This window comes from Oncorhynchus nerka, linkage group LG26 (assembly GCF_034236695.1).
Source record: "Oncorhynchus nerka isolate Pitt River linkage group LG26, Oner_Uvic_2.0, whole genome shotgun sequence".
NCBI classification, from domain to species: domain Eukaryota; kingdom Metazoa; phylum Chordata; class Actinopteri; order Salmoniformes; family Salmonidae; genus Oncorhynchus; species Oncorhynchus nerka.
In genome coordinates, this window is record NC_088421.1 from 6872214 (window position 1) to 6895552 (window position 23339).

Below are 23339 nucleotides of genomic sequence, written 5' to 3' on the forward strand. Positions count from 1 at the left end.
TGAGAAAGGCTTGTTGAAGTTTTCGATAATCATGGATTTATCGGTGGTGACCGTGTTACCTAGCCTCAGTGCAGTGGGCAGCTGGGAGGAGGTGCTCTTGTTCTCCATGGACTTCACAGTGTCCCAGAACTTTTTGGAGTTGGAGCTACAGGATGCAAACTTCTGCCTGAAGAAGCTGGCCTTAGCTTTCCTGACTGACTGCGTGTATTGGTTCCTGACTTCCCTGAACAGTTGCATATCGCGGGGACTGTTCGATGCTATTGCAGTCCGCCACAGGATGTTTTTGTGCTGGTCGAGGGCAGTCAGGTCTGGAGTGAACCAAGGGCTATATCTGTTCTTAGTTCTGCATTTTTTGAACGGAGCATGCTTATCTAAAATGGTGAGGAAGTTACTTTTAAAGAATGACCAGGCATCCTCAACTGACGGGATGAGGTCAATGTCCTTCCAGGATACCCGGGCCAGGTCGATTAGAAAGGCCTGCTCACAGAAGTGTTTTAGGGAGCGTTTGACAGTGATGAGGGGTGGTCGTTTGACTGCGGCTCCGTAGCGGATACAGGCAATGAGACAGTGATCGCTGAGATCCTGGTTGAAGACAGCGGAGGTGTATTTGGAGGGCCAGTTGGTCAGGATGACGTCTATGAGGGTGCCCTTGTTTACAGATTTAGGGTTGTACCTGGTGGGTTCCTTGATGATTTGTGTGAGATTGAGAGCATCTAGCTTAGATTGTAGGACTGCCGGGGTGTTAAGCATATCCCAGTTTAGGTCACCTAACAGAACAAACTCTGAAGCTAGATGGGGGACAATCAATTCACAAATGGTGTCCAGGGCACAGTTGGGTGCTGAGGGGGGTCGGTAGCAGGCGGCAACAGTGAGAGACTTATTTCTGGAGAGAGTAATTTTCAAGATTAGTAGTTCGAACTGTTTGGGTATGGACCTGGAAAGTATGACATTACTATGCAAGCTATCTCTGCAGTAGACTGCAACTCCTCCCCCTTTGGCAGTTCTATCTTGACGGAAGATGTTATAGTCGGGTATGGAAATCTCAGAATTTTTGGTGGCCTTCCTGAGCCAGGATTCAGACACGGCGAGGACATCAGGGTTAGCAGAGTGAGTAAAACAAACTTAGGGAGGAGGCTTCTGATGTTGACATGCATGAAACCAAGGCTTTTTTCGATCACAGAAGTCAACAAATGAGGGTGCCTGGGGACATGCAGGGCCTGGGTTTACCTCCACATCACCCGCGGAACAGAGGAGGAGTAGTATGAGGGTGCGGCTAAAGGCTATCAAAACTGGTCGCCTAGAGCGTTGGGGACAGAGAATGAAAGGAGCAGATTTCTGGGCATGGTAGAATATATTCAGGGCATAATGCGCAGACAGGGGTATGGTGGGGTGCGGGTACAGCGGAGGTAAGCCCAGGCACTGTGTGATGATGAGAGAGGTTGTATCTCTGGACATGCTGGTTGTAATGGGTGAGGTCACCGCATGTGTGGGAGGTGGGACAAAGGAGGTATCAGGGGTATGAAGAGTGGAACTAAGGGCTCCATTGTAAACTAAAACAATGATAACTAACCTGAACAACAGTATACAAGGCATATTGACATTTGAGAGAGACATACAGTAATCACAGGTGTTGAATTGGGAGAGCTAGCTAAAACAGTAGCTAAAACAGTAGGTGAGACAACAACAGCTAATCAGCTAGCACAACAACAGCAGGTAAAATGGCGTTGGCTAGGCAGGGAGGGTCGGATTAACTACACACAGAGCCTGAGTGCGGCTGGGGCCGACAGATAAAACATAAACAAGCAGAATGGAGTACCGTGATTAATGGACAGTCTAGCATGCATCAGCTATGTAGCCAAGTGATCAGTGTCCAGGGGGGCAGCGGTGGATGGGGCAGGGAAGCTGGACTGGCGAGTGTTATCCAGGTTAAAAAACAGTTAGCAGTGGCTAACAATGACTAAATAGCTTGTAGCTAGTTAGCTGGTTAGCTTCTGGAGGTTCTTGAGTGTGTTCTAAAAATTAAAAATAATGGCGATTCCGTATCACATTGGGTGAGGCAGGTTACCAGAAGGTATAAACAAATTAAAAATCGAAAAGAGCTAGAAAGTAAATATGGGTCGAGTGAGTGTTTGGGACGCGGCGATTCAGACGATTAGCAGGCCTGTGCTAACAAGCTAACAGTTAGTAGGCCAGGGCTAAACAAGGTAGCAGTTAGCGGACCGGGGCTAAACAAGCTAGCAGTTAGCAGGCCGAATTAGCAAGCAAGGAGATAGCAAGGGCTAGAAAGTTAGCCTTTGGGGGACGTCGTGATGGGGTGAGTCTGTTTATTCCTCTTCATGCGGTGACATTGATAGACCGGTCGTGGGTCCGGATCTTGTAGCCCAGGAGTATGCTTCGGTGGTAGCACAGGAGCTCTGGCCGGGCTAGCTTCAAGCTAAGTGGGTGGAAACGCTAGCCAGGAGTAATCATCCGGGGTTGCGGTTAGCTAGATAGCTAGTTGTGAAGAATCCAGCTGAAAATGTTCCGTTTGCAGTGGGAATCCGGGGATAAAAAATAATAGGTCCGTTATGCTCTGGTTAGAGTCGCGTTGTTCGAACTGGTGAGAGCTTTCCAAGCTAAAGGTTAGCTGATGACCGGTTACCTGAAGACCGCTAGCAATGGTTTGCTGACTGATAGCTGGTAGCTAGCTGGCTAGCTTCAGGTGAGGGGTTCCGGATCCAAAGTAGATATAAATACTTTAGAAGAAAATAGCTACATTGGGTGAGGCGGGTTGCAGGAGAGTATTTAGAAGTTGAGGTTTAACTAAATGTTTTAAAAGATATGCGAAGAAAAATATGTTAAAAAAATATTTAAAAACGATATATACAAGGGGCACGACACGACAAGACGTTCGACTGCTACGCCATCTTGGAACTGTAATGATTTGTACTCTGCTGTTCTCTATTGAACTGTGCTCTCCAAATTTATCCATGGACATTGAAATTAACAAACAAACCAAAATTCTGACCAAAGAAAGAAGGCCGGTCCAGACAGCACCGTGCTTGGTGGGTATGCACTATGTATCCTGTATTCAGTTGAAGTCGGAAGTTTACATTCACTGAGGTTGGAGTCACTAAGATTTGTTTTTCAACCACTCCACACATTTCTTGTTAACAAACTACAGTTTTGGCAAGTCGGATAGAACATCGACTTTGTGCATGACACAAGTCATTTTTCCAACAATTGTTTACAGACAGATTATTTCACATATAATTCACTATATCACAATTCCAGTGGGTCAGAAGTTTACTTACAAAGTTGACTGACTTTAAACAGCTAAGAAACTTCCAAAAAATGATGTCATGGCCTTAGAAGCTTCTGATAGGCTAATTGACATCATTTGAGTCAATTGGAGGTGTACCTGTGGATGTACTTCAAGGCCTACCTTCAAACTCAGTGTCTCTTTGCTCGACATCAAGGGAAAATCAAAAGAAATCAGCCAAGACCTAAAAAAAAAATGTAGACCTCCACAAGTCTGGTTCATCCTTGGGAGCAATTTCCAAACGCCTGAAGGTAACCTCGTTCATCTGTACAAACAATAGTACGCAAGTATAAACACCATGGGAACATGCAGCCGTCATACCGCTCAGGAAGGAGACGCTTTCTATCTCCTAGAGATGAACATACTTTGATGCAAAAAGTGAAAAAATATCCCAGAACAACAGCAAATGACCTTGTTTGTAACTGCACATGGGGACAAAGATCATACTTTTTGGAGAAATGTCCTCTGGTCTGATGAATCAAAAATAGAACTGTTTGTCCATCATGACCATCGTTATGTTTGGAGGAAAATGGTGGAGGTTTGCAAGCCGAAGAACACCATCTCAACCGTGAAGCACAGGGGTTGCAGCATCATATTGTGGGGGTGCTTTGTGGCAGGAGACTGGTGCACTTCACACAATAGATGGCATCGTGAGGCAGGAAAATGATGTGGATATATTGAAGCAACATCTCAAGACATCAGTCAGGAAGTTAAAGCTTGGTCGCAAATGGGTCTTCCAAATGGACAATGACCCCAAGAATACTTCCAAGGTTGTGGCAAAAGGGCTTTTAAGGACAACAAAGTCAAGGTATTGGAGTGGCCTTCACAAAGCCCTGACTTCAATCCTATTGAAAATTTGTGGGCAGAACTGTAAAAGCGTGTGTGAGCAAGGAGGCCTTCAAGCCTGACTCAGTTACACCAGCTCTGTCAGGAGGAATATGCCAGAAATCACCCAACTTATTGTCGGAAGCTTGTGGAAGGCTACCCGAAACATTTGACCCAAGTTAAACAATTTCAAGGCAATGCAACCAAATACTAATTGAGTGTATGTAAACTTCTGACCCACTGGAAATGTGATGAACAAAATAAAAGCTGAATTTTTTTTTTCTCTCAACTATTATTCTGATATTTCACATTCTACTTGGATTAAATGTTAGGAATTGTGAAAAACTGAAATGAATTGTTTTTGGCTAAGGTGTATGTAGTCTTCCGACTTCAACTGTACATTGGGATGATGCAGTTTAGACATTGTTTGCTCATTGACGTCTTACACATTCTACATTATACAGTTCTACATCGTTTATATGTCGGCTAGACATCAACATTCTATTATGATATCTTGGCAACATCTTCCTAATGTACAAATACTCTTCAAACTACATATCCCCTACCCAATTCGATACGTCAGCCAAAGGTGTCTATTATTACTGGGGAGAAAACTCAGGGGAAACTGATGACATCACACAACTTGTGTAAAACAGCTGGGAAAACCCCAAAATGCGTCCACCGCAGACGTGTCATGGGACATAAGAAGACGTTTCAGCACCATTAACAGGTATCACTACTAGCACTAAAACGTATGAAGACGTCAGCCACTTCAGCACATTGGACGTCGCCACACAGCAAAGATTCTATCAGTGGTTCTGTGTTGTGGCTGAAGCCATTTTGCTACTGTTATTGCCATGTTTGTAAAACTATAGGCAATAAATTGATGATATATGTGACGGGAAATATCTCTCTCGGACTCTTTGCTATCACATTTCAAGTGTCCCTCTTATGATTCATGGCTGGTCCCCAATAGAAAAAAAAGATTTTATACATAAGGCCTTCAACTAAGGCTATATCAAATAACACCAAGTCCTGTATTTATAAAGCATCTCAGAGAGTAGCATTGCTGATTTAGGATCAGTTTTGCCTTATAGATTATAATGAATGGACAGAGGGGGTCCTGATGCTAGATCAGCACTCCAACTCTGAGACGCTTTATGAATGAATGCAGCAGAATAATTAGGCTACATCTTTAATTTTAGCCTATAACATGACATTTCAATATGAAACCACCTATTACATTTTATCAAGACCCTGAAGGAACAGGTGTGTTCGTACTGGGTTGAAACAAAAGCCTGCACCTCCCCCTGCTTGTCTCCAGGACCGTGCAGACAGTTTTGGTGACCACTTTCCTACAGTATATTTACATTTACATTTAAGTCATTTAGCAGACGCTCTTATCCAGAGCGACTTACAAATTGGTGCTTTCACCTTATGACATCCAGTGGAACAGCCACTTTACAATAGTGCATCTAGGTCTTTTAAGGGGGGGGGAGAAGGATTACTTTATCCTTCCTTTATATATGATCTGTACATTTGAACAGGCTTTGTATTTTATGAATTAATCAAAATATTTTATAGAAAAAGGAGCAATAAACCAATGCCAAGATTTTACCTTGCATAGTCATTCAAAAACGTGCACAACACTATGACACAAACACACACACACGCACGCACGCGGGCGCGCACACACACACACAACAGTAGAATAGCCCTGTAAAAACAATTGACTCTGTAGGGAAAATATCCCTGACATCGAAGCCTATACCAAGGAAATATTGTCACATATTATTTTTCATTTCCCCTTGTATTAAAAACGACAAATAGAAAGTTCCAACAAATCATGTTGTCGTTGCTTTTCAACGTTGCATCACCAGCAGACAAAAGTAGGGTGAAAGTTGGTTACGTCATCGTGAAAATGAAAGTTGAGAGATGTGGGTATTGACGCTGACGTCCCCATTCACTTTTCATTTGAAGCGCAACAGCAGAAGACTACGGAACAACATTTCGGACTAACTTTGAACGAAACCCACTAAATGAATGTATTATATGGCTACATTTCTTTAAAATTGTGGGTTTTATTTCGACTTCGACGATTTTGTTATCAGACTTGTTTTTATCGGTTCAAGCGAAGTTATTGGCAGTTGAAAGCAAAGCTCGCGAATAGCCTATTCTCGCTATAGTAATAGTCTAGCCGATATCTAAATAATCTTAGTTTGTGGTTCAACTATAATTTAAAGCTGATTTCAAGGAAGATGTGAATAGATTTACATGGATTTGTTCGTCCAGGAGACGGAGCAGGCATGGAATTCCAAGTGCTACATGTGCTAGTCTGGAAAATGAAAGTCCCCGCCTCTGGTAAGTTGATCGGGGGAAATTCTCTATACAGCTTTCCCTTTCCCAATTCCACATAAAACTACTTTACACAGCCAAGATGTTCAAACTCATCTGGATAACTAACAGCGAAACAAACTGCCATTTACAATGTATACAATGCAGAGCTGGAGTTGTATTTTTCTTATTATTTGCAGTATGCAGAGCGTGTGTCATTGCTGTGACTGGATCCGACACCACTACGGTCACTTGAGCGCAGAATACCTTTCCCTGCTGGACCAGATGGTAAGTTATCAGCACATTGTAAGAGGAGTCTGAATGCATGTATTAAGGACAGCAAAACAACCAACCAAGCAAAATAGTAATGTGTTTCATGTTTAGCATCTGTGTTAAAAAACTGTTAGCCTATATTTGAATGAACATAGTAAAAGGGCGCTAAGGCTATAATGACAGCTAGATCAAGAGACGCTATCTACATTAGGCCTACTGTACTTGCAGTATAAGCTATACTTTATGTCTGTCTTGATTGCTCTTGAAGTATTTGACACGTGACTTAACACACTATATTGATTGTTTTCCAGGGAGGAGATATCACAAAGCAGAATGCCCCTGTCCTTTTCCCAACATCACTTTACAGACACATAGATGATGCCGAGGTAAAGACTAGAATTTTGACTTATCATGTTCGGATATGCTTTGGTATGGCGATCTTGACCCAATGTTATATTGATGCCATAACGGAAGCCTATACTGTTTCTAATCTTCTTTTTATATCTTCCTGGGTAGTTTGAGGACAAAGTCATATTCCTGAGAGAGACCATCTATCAAATCACAAAACTGTTTGATGGGAATATGAAATCTGTCACCTGGGACAAGAAAAACCTGGACGATTTCCTCAACATTCTAGAACGCCAATTGGAGAACCTTAATTCCTGTGTAAGTAACTAACGGGTCTATTTAAAGTATAATCCCTGTTTTGGTCAGGGCTCTCCAACCCCATTCTTGGAGAGTTACCTTCCTGTAGGTTTTCGCGCCAACCCCAGTTGTAACTAACCTGATTCAGTTTATCAACCACCTAATTAATCAGGTGTTATAGATTAGGGTTGGAGTGAAAACCTACAGGAAGGTAGTTCTCCTGGAACATTGTTGGAGTGCCCTGGTTTAGGTGTAACCTACTAACTCTACAATTGGAAAAATCTACGTATAAAGTGCATATAAAGTATTCAACCCCTTGACTTGTTCCACATTTTGTTACGTTACAGCTTTTTCTAAAATTGATTAAATAGATTTTCCCCCTCATCAATCCACACACAATACCCAATAATGACAAAGCAAAACCGTGTTTTAGACATTTTTGCAAATGTATTAACAATAAAAAACGGAAATATCACATTTACATAAGTATTCAGACCCTTTACTCAGTACTTTGTTGAAGAACCTTTGGCAGTGATTACAGCCTTGAGTCTTATTGGGTATCATGCTACAAGCTTGGCACATCTGTATTTGGGGAATTTCTGTTATTCTTCTCTGCAGATCCTCTCAAGATCTGTCAGGTTGGATAGGGTGCGTCGCTGCACAGCTATTTTCAGGTCTCTCCAGTGATGTTCGATCAGGTCAAGTCCGGGCTCTGGCTGGGCCACTCAAGGACATTCAGAGACTTGTCCCGAAGCCACTCCTGTGTTGTCTTGGCTGTATGCTTAGGGTCGTTGTCCTGTTGGAAGGTGAACCTTTGCCCCAGTCTGAGGTCCTGAGCGCTCTGGAGCAGGTTTTCGTCAAGGATGTCTCTGTACTTTGCTCCGTTCATCTTTCCCTCGATCCTGACTAGTCTCCCAGTCCCTGCCAATGAAAAACATCCCCACAGCATGATGCTGCCACCACCATACTTAACTGTAGGGATGGTGCAAGGTTTCCTCCAGATGTGATGATTGGTATTCAGGCCAAATAGAGACACTTATTTCTCATGGTCTGAAAGTCCTTTAGGTGCCTTTTGGCAAACTCCAAGCGGGCTGTCGTGCCTTTTACTGAGGAGTGGCTTCCGTCTGGCCACTTTACCATAAAGGCCTGATCGGTGGAGTACTGCAGAGATGGTTGTCTTTCTCGATGGCTTTCCCATCCCCACAGAAGAAATCTGGAGCTCTGTCAGAGTGACCATCGGGTTCTTGGTCACCTCCCTGACAATGGCCCTTCTACCCCTGATTGCTCAGTTTGACCTGGCGGCCAGCTCTAGTAAGTCTTGGTGGTTACAAAGTACCCTTTCCCAGATCTGTATCTCAACACAATCTTGTCTCGGAGCTCTGCGGACGATTTCCTCAACTTCATGGCCTGGTTTTTGCTCTGACATGCACTGTCAACTGTAGGACCTTAAATATACAGGTTTGTGCCTTTCCAAATCATGTTCAATCAGTTGATTTTACTTCGGGTGGACTCCAATCAAAGTGTAGAAACATCTCCAGGATGATCAATGAAAACAGGATGCACCTGAGCTGAATTTTGAATCTCAAAGCAAAGGGTCTGAATTCATATGTAAATAAGGTATTTATGTTTTTGCATCATCATTATTGGATATTGTGTGTAGATTGATGAGGATTTTTTTCTTTAATCCATTTTAGAATAAGGCTGTAATTTAACACAATTTGGAAAAAGGGAAGGGGTCTGAATACTTTCCGAACTTACTGTGTATGGGTAATTACAGATTTTGAGCCATTTTGCGACGTCACATAAATAATACTGTAGCAATGAGAAATGTAAATTATTGTGGATTATTATTCATGAACATTTTTTGTAAGCTTTGATTCATATTTCATTATGGCAAATCAAGTTTGATATTTTAAAGTGGAAATTACAATCTTTAGAATCCTTTTCAAACATTGAATACATGTTAAGGTTCCATTTCCTGCCGTGCAAGAAAAAAAAATATTGATCAAATGAAGATCCTACACCTGTATGACGCTAATGTTTTGTTTAATTTTGTCCAACAGGTATCACCTGCCATGAAACCTGAGAGGAGACTGAAACGGTACTTCAAGAAGTTGAATAGGAAGGTTCTGAGAAAAATGGTGAGTTTGGTTTCATATGGCAACATGTTTAATGCATGTAATCAAGTGAATATTAACTAGGCTAAACTGGAGCAGTGTTCATTTAAAAAAAAGTGGGTTCTGGGGCCATATGTATCAAGCATCTCAGAGAAGTGCTGATCTAGTATCAGGTCTCCTCTGTCCTTGTTTATAGTGATCCAAAAGACAAAACTGATCCTAAATCAGCACTCCTACTCTGAGAAGCTTTACATTTGGCACCAGTCCTACTCTGTTGTTCAAGACAATATGTTCATTATTTTGCCAAGAAATGTCACCCCTCTAATATTTGACATTTTTGGTGTTTTTCAGAACTACAGTGCACAGGCGTGGGAGCTCATCAGGAAAGAGATGAAACGTCATCTGCAAAGATTGGATATCCTTGCAGCACAGATGTACTGATCATCCAGACTCATTTCAGAAGCTACGCCCTTACCAGTTTATAAAGCATGAATAGAATCATGTGGGACCCTGTCAGTCTATTTATCATATTTAAATCCATAAATTATTGTTTTTTATTTTTATAATTTATAATTTATATTTTGTATTTCCCTTTTGTACCTGTGTTGAACTGAACTGTATTGCCAGTCTACTTGAAAAACCAGTGAAAAAATGATATTGCTAATGTGAATAAAAACGTATTTTGTACAAATTTTCCAAATTTCATTCTTGTCTGAAACCAATGAGTGTGGATTTATAACATCTCATCTAACCATCATAGGGGATGCACATTAAACTTGTTGCTGATTAGTCACATATTAATTTCTACTTTAAGTTTATGTATGATTGTACTTTTGTTTCTTTATGTAACTGTTTTTACTGTGTTTTTGTGTGTTGCTGTTCATGTTTTTCCTGTTTGTTTTATGTGTGGTAATCACACAAGGGCAGGTGGCTGAAGGGGGTGGTGAGATCTGGGTGAGGAGTAGAGGATAATCTGGGGGACCAGGAACTTTTAGCTCCCACTTGACCTTGTGGATTTTCATTTATAAAGTCTGTCCATTGTATTAAACACTTGTATGTCTTACTACGATTGGAGGAGAAATAAGAAAAAAGACCAAATGGAAAAAGAGACAAAAAAAACAAGCAATACTTTTAATGGATACTAGTTTAGTCCCCTGAACGAGGCAGGGTGCTGGTGGGCACACAGGAGGTGTGGCAAGGATCGGACCAATATGCGTCATGGTAAGTGTCCATGGTATTTAATAAGAACACTCAACATGAACACAAATACAAAACAACAAAGTGAACTGGCAACGAAACAGTCCCGTGTGGCACAAACACTGACACAGGAAACAATCACCCACAAAATACCCAAAGAACATGGCTGCCTAAATATGGTTCCCAATCAGAGACAACGATAAACACCTGCCTCTAATTGAGAACCAATCTAGGCAACCATAGACTTACATAAACACCTAGACTAGGGACCACCCCATAAACATACAAAACCCCTAGACCAGACAAAAAACACATAAATCCCCCATGTCAAACCTTGACCTAGCCAAAATAAAAAATTAAACAAAGATAACTAAGGCCAGGGCGTGACAGTACCCCCCCCCCCAAGGTGCGGAGTCCCGGCCGCACACCTAAATCCATAGGGGAGGGTCTGGGTGGGCGTCTGTCCACGGTGGCGGCTCTAGCGCGGGACGTGGACCCCACTCCACCATAGTCTTAGTCCGTTCTTGTGGAGGGGGAGGTTTGCAAGCCGAAGAACACCATCCCAACCGTGAAGCACAGGGGTTGCAGCATCATGTTGTGGGGGTGCTTTGCTGCAGGAGACTGGTGCACTTCACACAATAGATGGCATCGTGAGGCAGGAAAATTATGTGGATATATTGAAGCAACATCTCAAGACATCAGTCAGGAAGTTAAAGCTTGGTCGCAAATGGGTCTTCCAAATGGACAATGACCCCAAGAATACTTCCAAGGTTGTGGCAAAAGGGCTTTTAAGGACAACAAAGTCAAGGTATTGGAGTGGCCTTCACAAAGCCCTGACTTCAATCCTATTGAAAATTTGTGGGCAGAACTGTAAAAGCGTGTGTGAGCAAGGAGGCCTTCGAGCCTGACTCAGTTACACCAGCTCTGTCAGGAGGAATATGCCAGAAATCACCCAACTTATTGTCGGAAGCTTGTGGAAGGCTACCCGAAACATTTGACCCAAGTTAAACAATTTCAAGGCAATGCAACCAAATACTAATTGAGTGTATGTAAACTTCTGACCCACTGGAAATGTGATGAACGAAATAAAAGCTGAAAAAAAAATGCTCTCAACTATTATTCTGATATTTCACATTCTTAAAATAAAGACCAAAGATAGGGAATTTTTACTTGGATTAAATGTTAGGAATTGTGAAAAACTGAAATGAATTGTTTTTGGCTAAGGTGTATGTAGTCTTCCGACTTCAACTGTACATTGGGATGATGCAGTTTAGACATTGTTTGCTCATTGACGTCTTACACATTCTAAATTATACAGTTCTACATCGTTTATATGTCAGCTAGACATCAACATTCTATTATGATATCTTGGCAACATCTTCCTAATGTACAAATACTCTTCAAACTACATATCCCCTACCCAATTCGATACGTCAGCCAAAGGTGTCTAATATTACTGGGGAGAAAACTCAGGGGAAACTGATGACATCACACAACTTGTGTAAAACAGCTGGGAAAACACCAAAATGCGTCCACCGCAGACGTGTCATGGGACATAAGAAGACATTTCAGCACCATTAACAGGTATCACTACTAGCACTAAAAAGCATGAAGACGTCAGCCACTTCAGCACATTGGACGTCGCCACACAGCAAAGATTCTATCAGTGGTTCTGTGTTGTGGCTGCAGCCCTTTTGCTACTGTTATTGCCATGTTTGTAAAACTATAGGCAATAAATTGATGATAAATGTGACGGGAAATATCTCTCTCGGACTCTTTGGTATTACATTTCAAGTGTCCCTCTTATGATTCATGGCTGGTCCCCAATAGAAAAAAAAGATTTTATACATAAGGCCTACAACTAAGGCTATATCAAATAACACCAAGTCCCGTATTTATAAAGCATCTCAGAGAGTAGCATTGCTGATCTAGCATCAGTTTTGCCTTATAGATTATAATGAATGGACAGAGGGGGTCCTGATGCTAGATCAGCACTCCAACTCTGAGACGCTTTATGAATGAATGCAGCAGAATAATTAGGCTACATCTGATATTTTAGCCTATAACATGACATTCCAATATGAAACCACCTATTACATCTTATCAAGACCCTGATGGAACAGGTGTGTTCGTACTGGGTTGAAACAAAAGCCTGCACCTCCTCCTGCTTGTCTCCAGGACCGTGCAGACAGTTTTGGTGACCACTTTCCTACAGTATATGATTTGTACATTTGAACAGGCTTTGTATTTTATGAATTAATCAAAATATTTTATAGAAAAAGGAGCAATAAACCAATGCCAAGATTTTACCTTGCATAGTCATTCAAAAACGTGCACAACACTATGACACAAACACACAAACACACACACACACACACGCACGCACGCACGCACGCACGCACGCACGCACGCACGCACGCACGCACGCACACACACACACACACACACACACACACACACACACACACAACAGTAGAATAGCCCTGTAAAAACAGCCCTGTGACATAGCCCTGTGATTACCGAGATGGCATAGCAGTTCAGACGTCTTTTGTCCTCGTCTTGTCGTGTCCCGTATATATATATTTACAACTTTTTTCACATACATTTTTTAATTTTCCATAAACTCATCTTCAAAACACTCTCCTGCAACCCGCCTCACCAATTTATATTTATAAATAAGTATTATTTACCTCAAATCTGCAATCCTCCAAGAAGCTAGCCAGAAGCTAGCTAGAAACTCCAAGAAGCTAGCCAGAAACTAGCCAGAAGCTAGCCAGGAGCTAGCCAGAAGCTAGCCCAGAAGCTAATCCAGAAGCTAATCAGAAGCTAGTTCAGAAGCTGGTTAGATTCTTTACTGGCAAATCGTTAGTATTCAGCTAACCACGGTTTGTGGTCATCAGCTATCCTTTAGCTCGAAAATCTATCGCCAGTTTTGTACGGCGCAGCGCGGCTCGGAATGGAACATACGGGACCATTTTTTTTCTCCATGTCCCTGGATTTCAACTGCTCTCTGGACATTCATACCTGGATCTCACAGCTAGCTAGCTGCTATCCGTGTGACTATCGGCTTTCGTCGATTCCGGAGCAAACATCAATTACTCCGGAGCTAGCCAGCTCCGTCAATCACTCCTGAGTTCCATCAATCACTCCTGGGCTGCAGTCACCTATCCGGACCCGTTTTACTGCCTACGCGGAGCGCCACCGGGCCTTCACAACTGGACTGCCGACGTTATCTACCCGAAGGAGATCCGGCTGGCTCCTCCGTCGCGACGCTGTCTTACCGGCTGCTCTCAGAATAGACAATCGGACAATTTATTTATTTTTATTATTATTATGTTTCTTCTTGGGCCTCTATAACTATATCTATTGTTTTTATTTTAATTTTTTAAAATTTGTTGGTTGTTGTGTGATTTGGATTAATCCCCTCTACCACATGGAACCCCACTAATCTACTGATGGAACGCAAGAGGTGGCTAACAACAGACCTCCATCCTATGCTAGCTTGCTACCGATGGCCTGGCTAGCTGTCTAAATCGCCGTGACCCCCAACCAACCTCTCCACTCACTGGACCCTTTTGATCACTCGACTAAGGATGCCTCTCCTTAATGTCAATATGTCATGTCCATTGCTGTTCTGGTTAGTGTTTATTGGCTTATTTCACTGTAGAGCCTCTAGTCCTGCTCACTATACCTTATCCAACTTATTAGTTCCACCACCCACACATGCAATAACATCTCCTGGTTTCAATGATGTTTCTAGAGACAATATCTCTCTCTTCATCACTCAATACCTAGGTTTACCTCCACTGTATTCACATTCAACCATATCTTTGTCTGTACATTATACCTTGATGCTATTATATCGCCCCCAGAAACCTCCTTTTACTCTCTGTTCCAGACGTTCTAGACAACCAATTCTTATTGCTTTTAGCCGCACCCTTATTCTTCTCCTCCTATGTTCCTCTGGCGATGTAGAGTTGAATCCAGGCCCTGCAGTGCCTAGCTCCACTCCTATTCCCCAGGCGTTCTCTTTTGATGACTTCTGTAACCGTAATAGCCTTGGTTTCATGCATGTTAACATTAGAAGCCTCCTCCCTAAGTTTGTTCTATTCACTGCTTTAGCACACTCTGCGAACCCGGATGTTCTAGCTGTGTCTGAATCCTGGCTTAGGAAGACAACCAAAAATTCAGACATTTTAATTCCAAACTACAACATTTTCAGACAAGATAGAACTGCCAAAGGGGGCGGTGTTGCAATCTACTGCAAAGATAGCCTGCAGAGTTCTGTCCTACTATCCAGGTCTGTACCCAAACAATTTGAACTTCTACTTTTAAAAATCCACCTCTCTAAAAACAAGTCTCTCACCGTTGCCGCCTGCTATAGACCACCCTCTGCCCCCAGCTGTGCTCTGGACACCATATGTGAACTGATTGTCCCCCATCTATCTTCAGAGCTCGTGCTGCTAGGCGACCTAAACTGGAACATGCTTAACACCCCAGCCATCCTACAATCTAAACTTGATGCCCTCAATCTCACACAAATTATCAATGAACCTACCAGGTACCCCCCCAAAGCCTTAAACACGGGCACCCTCATAGATATCATCCTAACCAACTTGCCCTCTAAATACACCTCTGCTGTCTTCAACCAAGATCTCAGCGATCACTGCCTCATTGCCTGCATCCGTAATGGGTCAGCGGTCAAACGACCTCCACTCATCACTGTAAAACGCTCCCTGAAACACTTCAGCGAGCAGGCCTTTCTAATCGACCTGGTCGGGGTATCCTGGAAGGATATTAATCTCATCCCGTCAGTAGAGGATGCCTGGATATTTTTTTTAAATGCCTTCCTAACCATCTTAAATAAACATGCCCCATTCAAGAAATTTAGAACCAGGAACAGATATAGCCCTTGGTTCTCCCCAGACCTGACTGCCCTTAACCAACACAAAAACATCCTATGGCGTTCTGCATTAGCATCGAACAGCCCCCGTGATATGCAGCTGTTCAGGGAAGCTAGAAACCGTTATACACAGGCAGTTAGAAAAGCCAAGGCTAGCTTTTTCAAGCAGAAATTTGCTTCCTGCAACACTAACTCAAAAAAGTTCTGGGACACTGTAAAGTCCATGGAGAATAAGAACACCTCCTCCCAGCTGCCCACTGCACTGATGATAGGAAACACTGTCACCACTGATAAATCCACCATAATTGAGAATTTCAATAAGCATTTTTCTATGGCTGGCCATGCCTTTCCACCTGGCTACTCCTACCCCGGTCAACAGCACTGCACCCCCAACAGCAACTCGCCCAAGCCTTCCCCATTTCTCCTTCTCCCAAATCCATTCAGCTGATGTTCTGAAAGAGCTGAAAAATCTGGACCCCTACAAATCAGCCGGGCTAGACAATCTGGACCCTTTCTTTCTAAAATTATCTGCCGAAATTGTTGCCACCCCTATTACTAGCCTGTTCAACCGCTCTTTCGTATCGTCTGAGATTCCCAAAGATTGGAAAGCAGCTGCGGTCATCCCCCTCTTCAAATGGGGGGGGGCACTCTTGACCCAAACTGCTACAGACCTATATCTATCCTACCATGCCTTTCTAAGGTCTTCGAAAGCCAAGTCAACAAACAGATTACCGACCATTTCGAATCTCACCATACCTTCTCTGCTATGCAATCTGGTTTCACAGCTGGTCATGGGTGCACCTCAGCCACGCTCAAGGTCCTAAACGATATCTTAACCGCCATCGATAAGAAACATTACTGTGCAGCCGTATTCATTGATCTGGCCAAGGCTTTCGACTCTGTCAATCACCACATCCTCATCGGCAGACTCGACAGCCTTGGTTTCTCAAATGATTGCCTCGCCTGGTTCACCAACTACTTCTCTGATAGAGTTCAGTGTGTCAAATCGGAGGGTCTGCTGTCCGGACCTCTGGCAGTCTCTATGGGGGTGCCACAGGGTTCAATTCTTGGACCGACTCTCTTCTCTGTATACATCAATGAGGTCGCTCTTGCTGCTGGTGAGTCTCTGATCCACCTCCACGCAGACGACACCATTCTGTATACTTCCGGCCCTTCTTTGGACACTGTGTTAACAACCCTCCAGGCAAGCTTCAATGCCATACAACTCTCCTTCCGTGGCCTCCAATTGCTCTTAAATACAAGTCAAACTAAATGCATAATCTTCAACCGATCGCTACCTGCACCTACCCGCCTGACCAACATCACTACTCTGGACGGCTCTGACTTAGAATACGTGGACAACTACAAATACTTAGGTGTCTGGTTAGACTGTAAACTCTCCTTCCAGACCCATATCAAACATCTCCAATCCAAAGTTAAATCTAGAATTGGCTTCCTATTTCGCATCGAAGCATCCTTCACTCATGCTGCCAAACATACCCTTGTAAAACTGACCATCCTACCAATCCTCGACTTTGGCGATGTCATTTACAAAATAGCCTCCAATACCCTACTCAACAAATTGGATGCAGTCTATCACAGTGCAATCCGTTTTGTCACCAAAGCCCCATATACTACCCACCATTGCGACCTGTACTCTCTCGTTGGCTGGCCCTCGCTTCATACTCGTCGCCAAACCCACTGGCTCCATGTCATCTACAAGACCCTGCTAGGTAAAGTCCCCCCTTATCTCAGCTCGCTGGTCACTATAGCATCTCCCACCTGTAGCACACGCTCCAGCAGGTATACCTCTCTAGTCACCCACAAAACCAATTCTTTCTTTGGCCGCCTCTCCTTCCAGTTCTCTGCTGCCAATGACTGGAACGAACTACAAAAATCTCTGAAACTGGAAACACTTATCTCCCTCACTAGCTTTAAGCACCAACTGTCAGAGCATCTTACAGATTACTGCACCTGTACATGGCCCACCTATAATTTAGCCCAAACAACTACCTCTTTCCCAACTGTATTTCATTGATTTATTTATTTTGCTCCTTTGCACCCCATTATTTTTATTTCTACTTTGCACATTCTTCCATTGCAAAACTACCATTCAAGTGTTTTATTGTGCTATATTGTATTTACTTTGCCACCATGGCCTTTTTTGCCTTTACCTCCCTTCTCACCTCATTTGCTCACATTGTATATAGACTTGTTTATACTGTATTATTGACTGTATGTTTGTTTTACTCCATGTGTAACTCTGTGTCGTTGTATCTGTCGAACTGCTTTGCTTTATCTTGGCCAGGTCGCAATTGTAAATGAGAACTTGTTCTCAACTTGCCTACCTGGTTAAATAAAGGTGAAATAAAAATATAAAATAAAAAACTATTGACTCTGTAGGGAAAATATCCCTGTCATCGAAGCCTATACCAAGGAAATATTGTCACATATTATTTTTCATTTCCCCTTGTAATAAAAACGACAAATAGAAAGTTCCAACAAATCATGTTGTCGTTGCTTTTCAACGTTGCATCACCAGCAGACAAAAGTAGGGTGAAAGTTGGTTACGTCATCATGAAAATGAAAGTTGAGAGATGTGGGTATTGACGCTGACGTCCCCATTCACTTTTCATTTGAAGCGCAACAGCAGAAGACTACGGAACAACATTTCGGACTAACTTTGAACGAACCCCACTAAATTAATGTATTATATGGCTACATTTCTTTAAACGTGTGGGTTTTATTTCGACTTCGACGATTTTGTTATCAGACTTTTTTTTATCGGTTCAAGCGAAGTTATTGGCAGTTGAAAGCAAAGCTCGCGAATAGCCTATTCTCGCTATAGTAATAGTCTAGCCGATATCTAAATTGAATAATCTTATTTTGTGTTTCAATTATAATTTAAAGCTGATTTCAAGGAAAATGTGAATAGATTTACATGGATTTGTTCGTCCAGGAGACGGAGCAGGCATGGAATTCCAAGTGCTACATGTGCTAGTCTGGAAAATGAAAGTCCCCGCCTCCGGTAGGTTGATCAGGGGAAATTCTCTATACAGCTTTCCCAATTCCACATAAAACTACTTAACACAGCCAAGATGTTCAAACTCATCTGGATAACTAACAGCGAAACAAACTGCTATTTACAATGTATACAATGCAGAGCTGGAGTTGTATTTTTCTTATTATTTGCAGTATGCAGAGCGTGTGTCATTGCTGTGACTGGATCCGACACCACTACGGTCACTTGAGCGCAGAATACCTTTCCCTGCTGGACCAGATGGTGAGTTATCAGCACATTGTAAGAGGAGTCTGAATGCATGTATTAAGGACAGCAAAACAACCAACCAAGCAAAATAGTAATGTGTTTCATGTTTAGCATCTGTGTTAAAAAACTGTTAGCCTATATTTGAATGAACATAGTAAAAGGGCTCTAAGGCTATAATGACAGCTAGATCAAGAGACGCTATCTACATTAGGCCTACTGTACTTGCAGTATAAACTATACTTTATGTCTGTCTCGATTGCTCTTGAAGTATTTGACACGTGACTTAACATACTATATTGATTGTTTTCCAGGGAGGAGATATCACAAAGCAGAATGCCCCTGTCCTTTTCCCAACATCACTTTACAGACACATAGATGATGCTGAGGTAAAGACTAGAATTTTGACTTATCATGTTCGGATATGCTTTGGTATGGCGATCTTGACCCAATGTTATATTGGTGGCATAACGGAAGCCTATACTGTTTCTAATCTTCTTTTTATATCTTCCTGGGTAGTTTGAGGACAAAGTCAGATTCCTGAAAGAGACCATCTATCAAATCACAAAACTGTTTGATGGGAATATGAAATCTGTCACCTGGGACAAGAAAAACCTGGACGATTTCCTCAACATTCTAGAACGCCAATTGGAGAACCTTAATTCCTGTGTAAGTAACGGGTCTATTTAAAGTATAATCCCTGTTTTGGTCAGGGCTCTCCAACCCCATTCTTGGAGAGTTACCTTCCTGTAGGTTTTCGCGCCAACCCCAGTTGTAACTAACCTGATTCAGTTTATCAACCACCTAATTAATCAGGTGTTATAGATTAGGGTTGGAGTGAAAACCTACAGGAAGGTAGTTCTCCTGGAACATTGTTGGAGTGCCCTGGTTTAGGTGTAACCTACTAACTCTACAATTGGAAAAATCTACGTATAAAGTGCATATAAAGTATTCAACCCCTTGACTTGTTCTACATTTTGTTACGTTACAGCTTTTTCTAAAATTGATTAAATCGATTTTTCCCCTCATCAATCCACACACAATACCCAATAATGACAAAGCAAAACCGTGTTTCAGACATTTTTGCAAATGTATTAACAATAAAAAACGGAAATATCACATTTACATAAGTATTCAGACCCTTTACTCAGTACTTTGTTGAAGAACCTTTGGCAGTGATTACTGCCTTGAGTCTTATTGGGTATCATGCTACAAGCTTGGCACATCTGTATTTGGGGAATTTCTGTTATTCTTCTCTGCAGATCCTCTCAAGATCTGTCAGGTTGGATAGGGTGTGTCGCTGCACAGTTATTTTCAGGTCTCTCCAGTGATGTTCGGTCAGGTCAAGTCCGGGCTCTGGCTGGGCCACTCAAGAACATTCAGAGACTTGTCCCGAAGCTACTCCTGTGTTGTCTTGGCTGTATGCTTAGGGTCGTTGTCCTGTTGGAAGGTGAACCTTTGCCCCAGTCTGAGGTCCTGAGCGCTCTGGAGCAGGTTTTCTTCAAGGATGTCTCTGTACTTTGCTCCGTTCATCTTTCCCTCGATCCTGACTAGTCTCCCAGTCCCTGCCAATGAAAAACATCCCCACAGCATGATGCTGCCACCACCATACTTAACTGTAGGGATGGTGCAAGGTTTCCTCCAGATGTGATGATTGGTATTCAGGCCAAATAGAGACACTTGTTTCTCATGGTCTGAAAGTCCTTTAGGTGCCTTTTGGCAAACTCCAAGCGGGCTGTCGTGCCTTTTACTGAGGAGTGGCTTCTGTCTGGCCACTTTACCATAAAGGCCTGATCGGTGGAGTACTGTAGAGATGGTTGTCTTTCTCGATGGCTTTCCCATCCCCACAGAGGAAATCTGGAGCTCTGTCAGAGTGACCATCGGGTTCTTGGTCACCTCCCTGACAATGGCCCTTCTACCCCTGATTGCTCAGTTTGACCTGACGGCCAGCTCTAGTAAGTCTTGGTGGTTACAAAGTACCCTTTCCCAGATCTGTATCTCAACACAATCTTGTCTCGGAGCTCTGCGGACGATTTCCTAAACTTCATGGCCTGGTTTTTGCTCTGACATGCACTGTCAACTGTAGGATCTTAAATATACAGGTTTGTGCCTTTCCAAATCATGTTCAATCAGTTGATTTTACTTCGGGTGGACTCCAATCAAAGTGTAGAAACATCTCCAGGATGATCAATGAAAACAGGATGCACCTGAGCTGAATTTTGAATCTCAAAGCAAAGGGTCTGAATTCATATGTAAATAAGGTATTTATGTTTTTGCATTATCATTATTGGATATTGTGTGTAGATTGATGAGGATTTTTTTCTTTGATCCATTTTAGAATAAGGCTGTAACTTAACAAAATTTGGAAAAAGGGAAGGAGTCTGAATACTTTCCGAACTTACTGTGTATGGGTAATTACAGATTTTGAGCCATTTTGCGACGTCACATAAATAATACTGCAGCAATGAGAAATGTAAATTATTGTGGATTATTATTCATGAACATTTTTTGTAAGCTTTGATTCATATTTCATTATGGCAAATCAAGTTTGATATTTTAAAGTGGAAATTACAATCTTTAGAATCCTTTTCAAACATTGAATACATGTTAAGGTTCCATTTCCTGCCGTGCAAGAAAAAAAAATATTGATCAAATGAAGATCCTACACCTGTATGACGCTAATGTTTTGTTTAATTTTGTCCAACAGGTATCACCTGCCATGAAACCTGAGAGGAGACTGAAACGGTACTTCAAGAAGTTGAATAGGAAGGTTCTGAGAAAAATGGTGAGTTTGGTTTCATATGGCAACATGTTTAATGCATGTAATCAAGTGAATATTAACTAGGCTAAACTGGAGCAGTGTTCATTTAAAAAAAAGTGGGTTCTGGGGCCATATGTATCAAGCATCTCAGAGAAGTGCTGATCTAGTATCAGGTCTCCTCTGTCCTTGTTTATAGTGATCCAAAAGACAAAACTGATCCTAAATCAGCACTCCTACTCTGAGAAGCTTTACATTTGGCACCAGTCCTACTCTGTTGTTCAAGACAATATGTTCATTATTTTGCCAAGAAATGTCACCCCTCTAATATTTGACATTTTTGGTGTTTTTCAGAACTACAGTGCACAGGCGTGGGAGCTCATCAGGAAAGAGATGAAACGTCATCTGCAAAGATTGGATATCCTTGCAGCACAGATGTACTGATCATCCAGACTCATTTCAGAAGCTACGCCCTTACCAGTTTATAAAGCATGAATAGAATCATGTGGGACCCTGTCAGTCTATTTATTATATTTAAATCCATAAATTATTGTTTTTTATTTGAATAATTTATTATTTATATTTTGTATTTCCCTTTTGTACATGTGTTGAACTGAACTGTATTGCCAGTCTACTTGAAAAACCAGTGAAAAAATGATATTGCTAATGTGAATAAAAACGTATTTTGTACAAATTTTCCAAATTTCATTCTTGTCTGAAACCAATGAGTGTGGATTTATAACATCTCATCTAACCATCATAGGGGATGCACATTAAACTTGTTGCTGATTAGTCACATATTAATTTCTACTTTAAGTTTATGTATGATTGTACTTTTGTTTCTTTATGTAACTGTTTTTACTGTGTTTTTGTGTGTTGCTGTTCATGTTTTTCCTGTTTGTTTTATGTGTGGTAATCACACAAGGGCAGGTGGCTGAAGGGGGTGGGGAGATCTGGGTGAGGAGTAGAGGATAATCTGGGGGACCAGGAACTTTTAGCTCCCACTTGACCTTGTGGATTTTCATTTATAAAGTCTGTCCATTGTATTAAACACTTGTATGTCTTACTACGATTGGAGGAGAAATAAGAAAAAACTACCAAATGGAAAAAGAGACAAAAAACACGCAATACTTTTAATGGATAATAGTTTAGTCCCCTGAACGAGGCAGGGTGCTGGTGGGCACACAGGAGGTGTGGAAAGGATCGGACCAATATGCGGCATGGTAAGTGTCCATGGTATTTAATAAGAACACTCAACATGAACACAAATACAAAACAACAAAGTGAACTGGCAACGAAACAGTCCGGCAGGCGGGAGAATCTAGCAGTTCTAGACATGCGGGAGACTCTAGCAGCTCTGGACATGCGGGAGACTCTAGCAGCTCTGGACAGGCGGGAGACTAGCAGCGCTGGAGAGGAGCAAGGCTCTGGCAGCGCTGAAAAGGCGGGAGCACCTGTAGGGATGAGACGGAGAGACAGCTTGGTGCTGGGGGCTGCCACCGGAGGGCTGGTGCGTGGAGGTGGCACTGGATAAACCGGACCGTGCAGGTGCATTGGAGCTCTTGAGCACCGAGCCTGCCCAACCTTACCTGGCTCGATGCCCACTCTAGCCCGGCCGATACGAGGAGCTGGTATGTACCGCACCGGGCTATGCACCCACACTGGGGACACCGTGTTCTCCGCAGCATAACATGGTGCCTGCCCGGTCCGTCTCGCTCTCC

General features: G+C 42.4%; 3 protein-coding genes across 5 annotated transcripts in view; 2 read left to right on the forward strand and 1 right to left on the reverse strand.

Annotated features, from left to right (window-relative positions):
* LOC115110858 (interferon a3-like) overlaps positions 1-23339 on the reverse strand; it is a 115315-nt gene that overhangs the window by 78274 nt on the left and 13702 nt on the right. The gene's annotated exons all lie outside the window — the stretch shown is intronic.
* LOC115110138 (interferon a3) lies at positions 6092-10189 on the forward strand. Of its 2 annotated transcripts, XM_029635540.2 has the most exons (6): positions 6092-6487; positions 6661-6748; positions 7045-7119; positions 7250-7399; positions 9442-9519; positions 9847-10189. In XM_029635540.2, exons 2-6 carry the CDS (start codon positions 6662-6664, stop codon positions 9934-9936), a joined length of 480 nt encoding a protein of 159 aa, XP_029491400.1. In that variant the 5' UTR covers positions 6092-6487; position 6661; the 3' UTR covers positions 9937-10189. The 2 variants fall into 2 exon arrangements, with proteins under 2 accessions (XP_029491400.1, XP_029491399.1); XM_029635539.2 differs by lacking the exon at positions 6092-6487 and having other exon boundaries at positions 6565-6748.
* Positions 18233-22315, forward strand: LOC115110141 (interferon a3-like). Of its 2 annotated transcripts, XM_065010033.1 has the most exons (6): positions 18233-18623; positions 18791-18878; positions 19175-19249; positions 19380-19529; positions 21568-21645; positions 21973-22315. In XM_065010033.1, the coding sequence occupies exons 2-6, from the start codon at positions 18792-18794 to the stop codon at positions 22060-22062; spliced, it is 480 nt and encodes a 159-aa protein (XP_064866105.1). In that variant the 5' UTR covers positions 18233-18623; position 18791; the 3' UTR covers positions 22063-22315. The 2 variants fall into 2 exon arrangements, with proteins under 2 accessions (XP_064866105.1, XP_064866104.1); XM_065010032.1 differs by lacking the exon at positions 18233-18623 and having other exon boundaries at positions 18701-18878.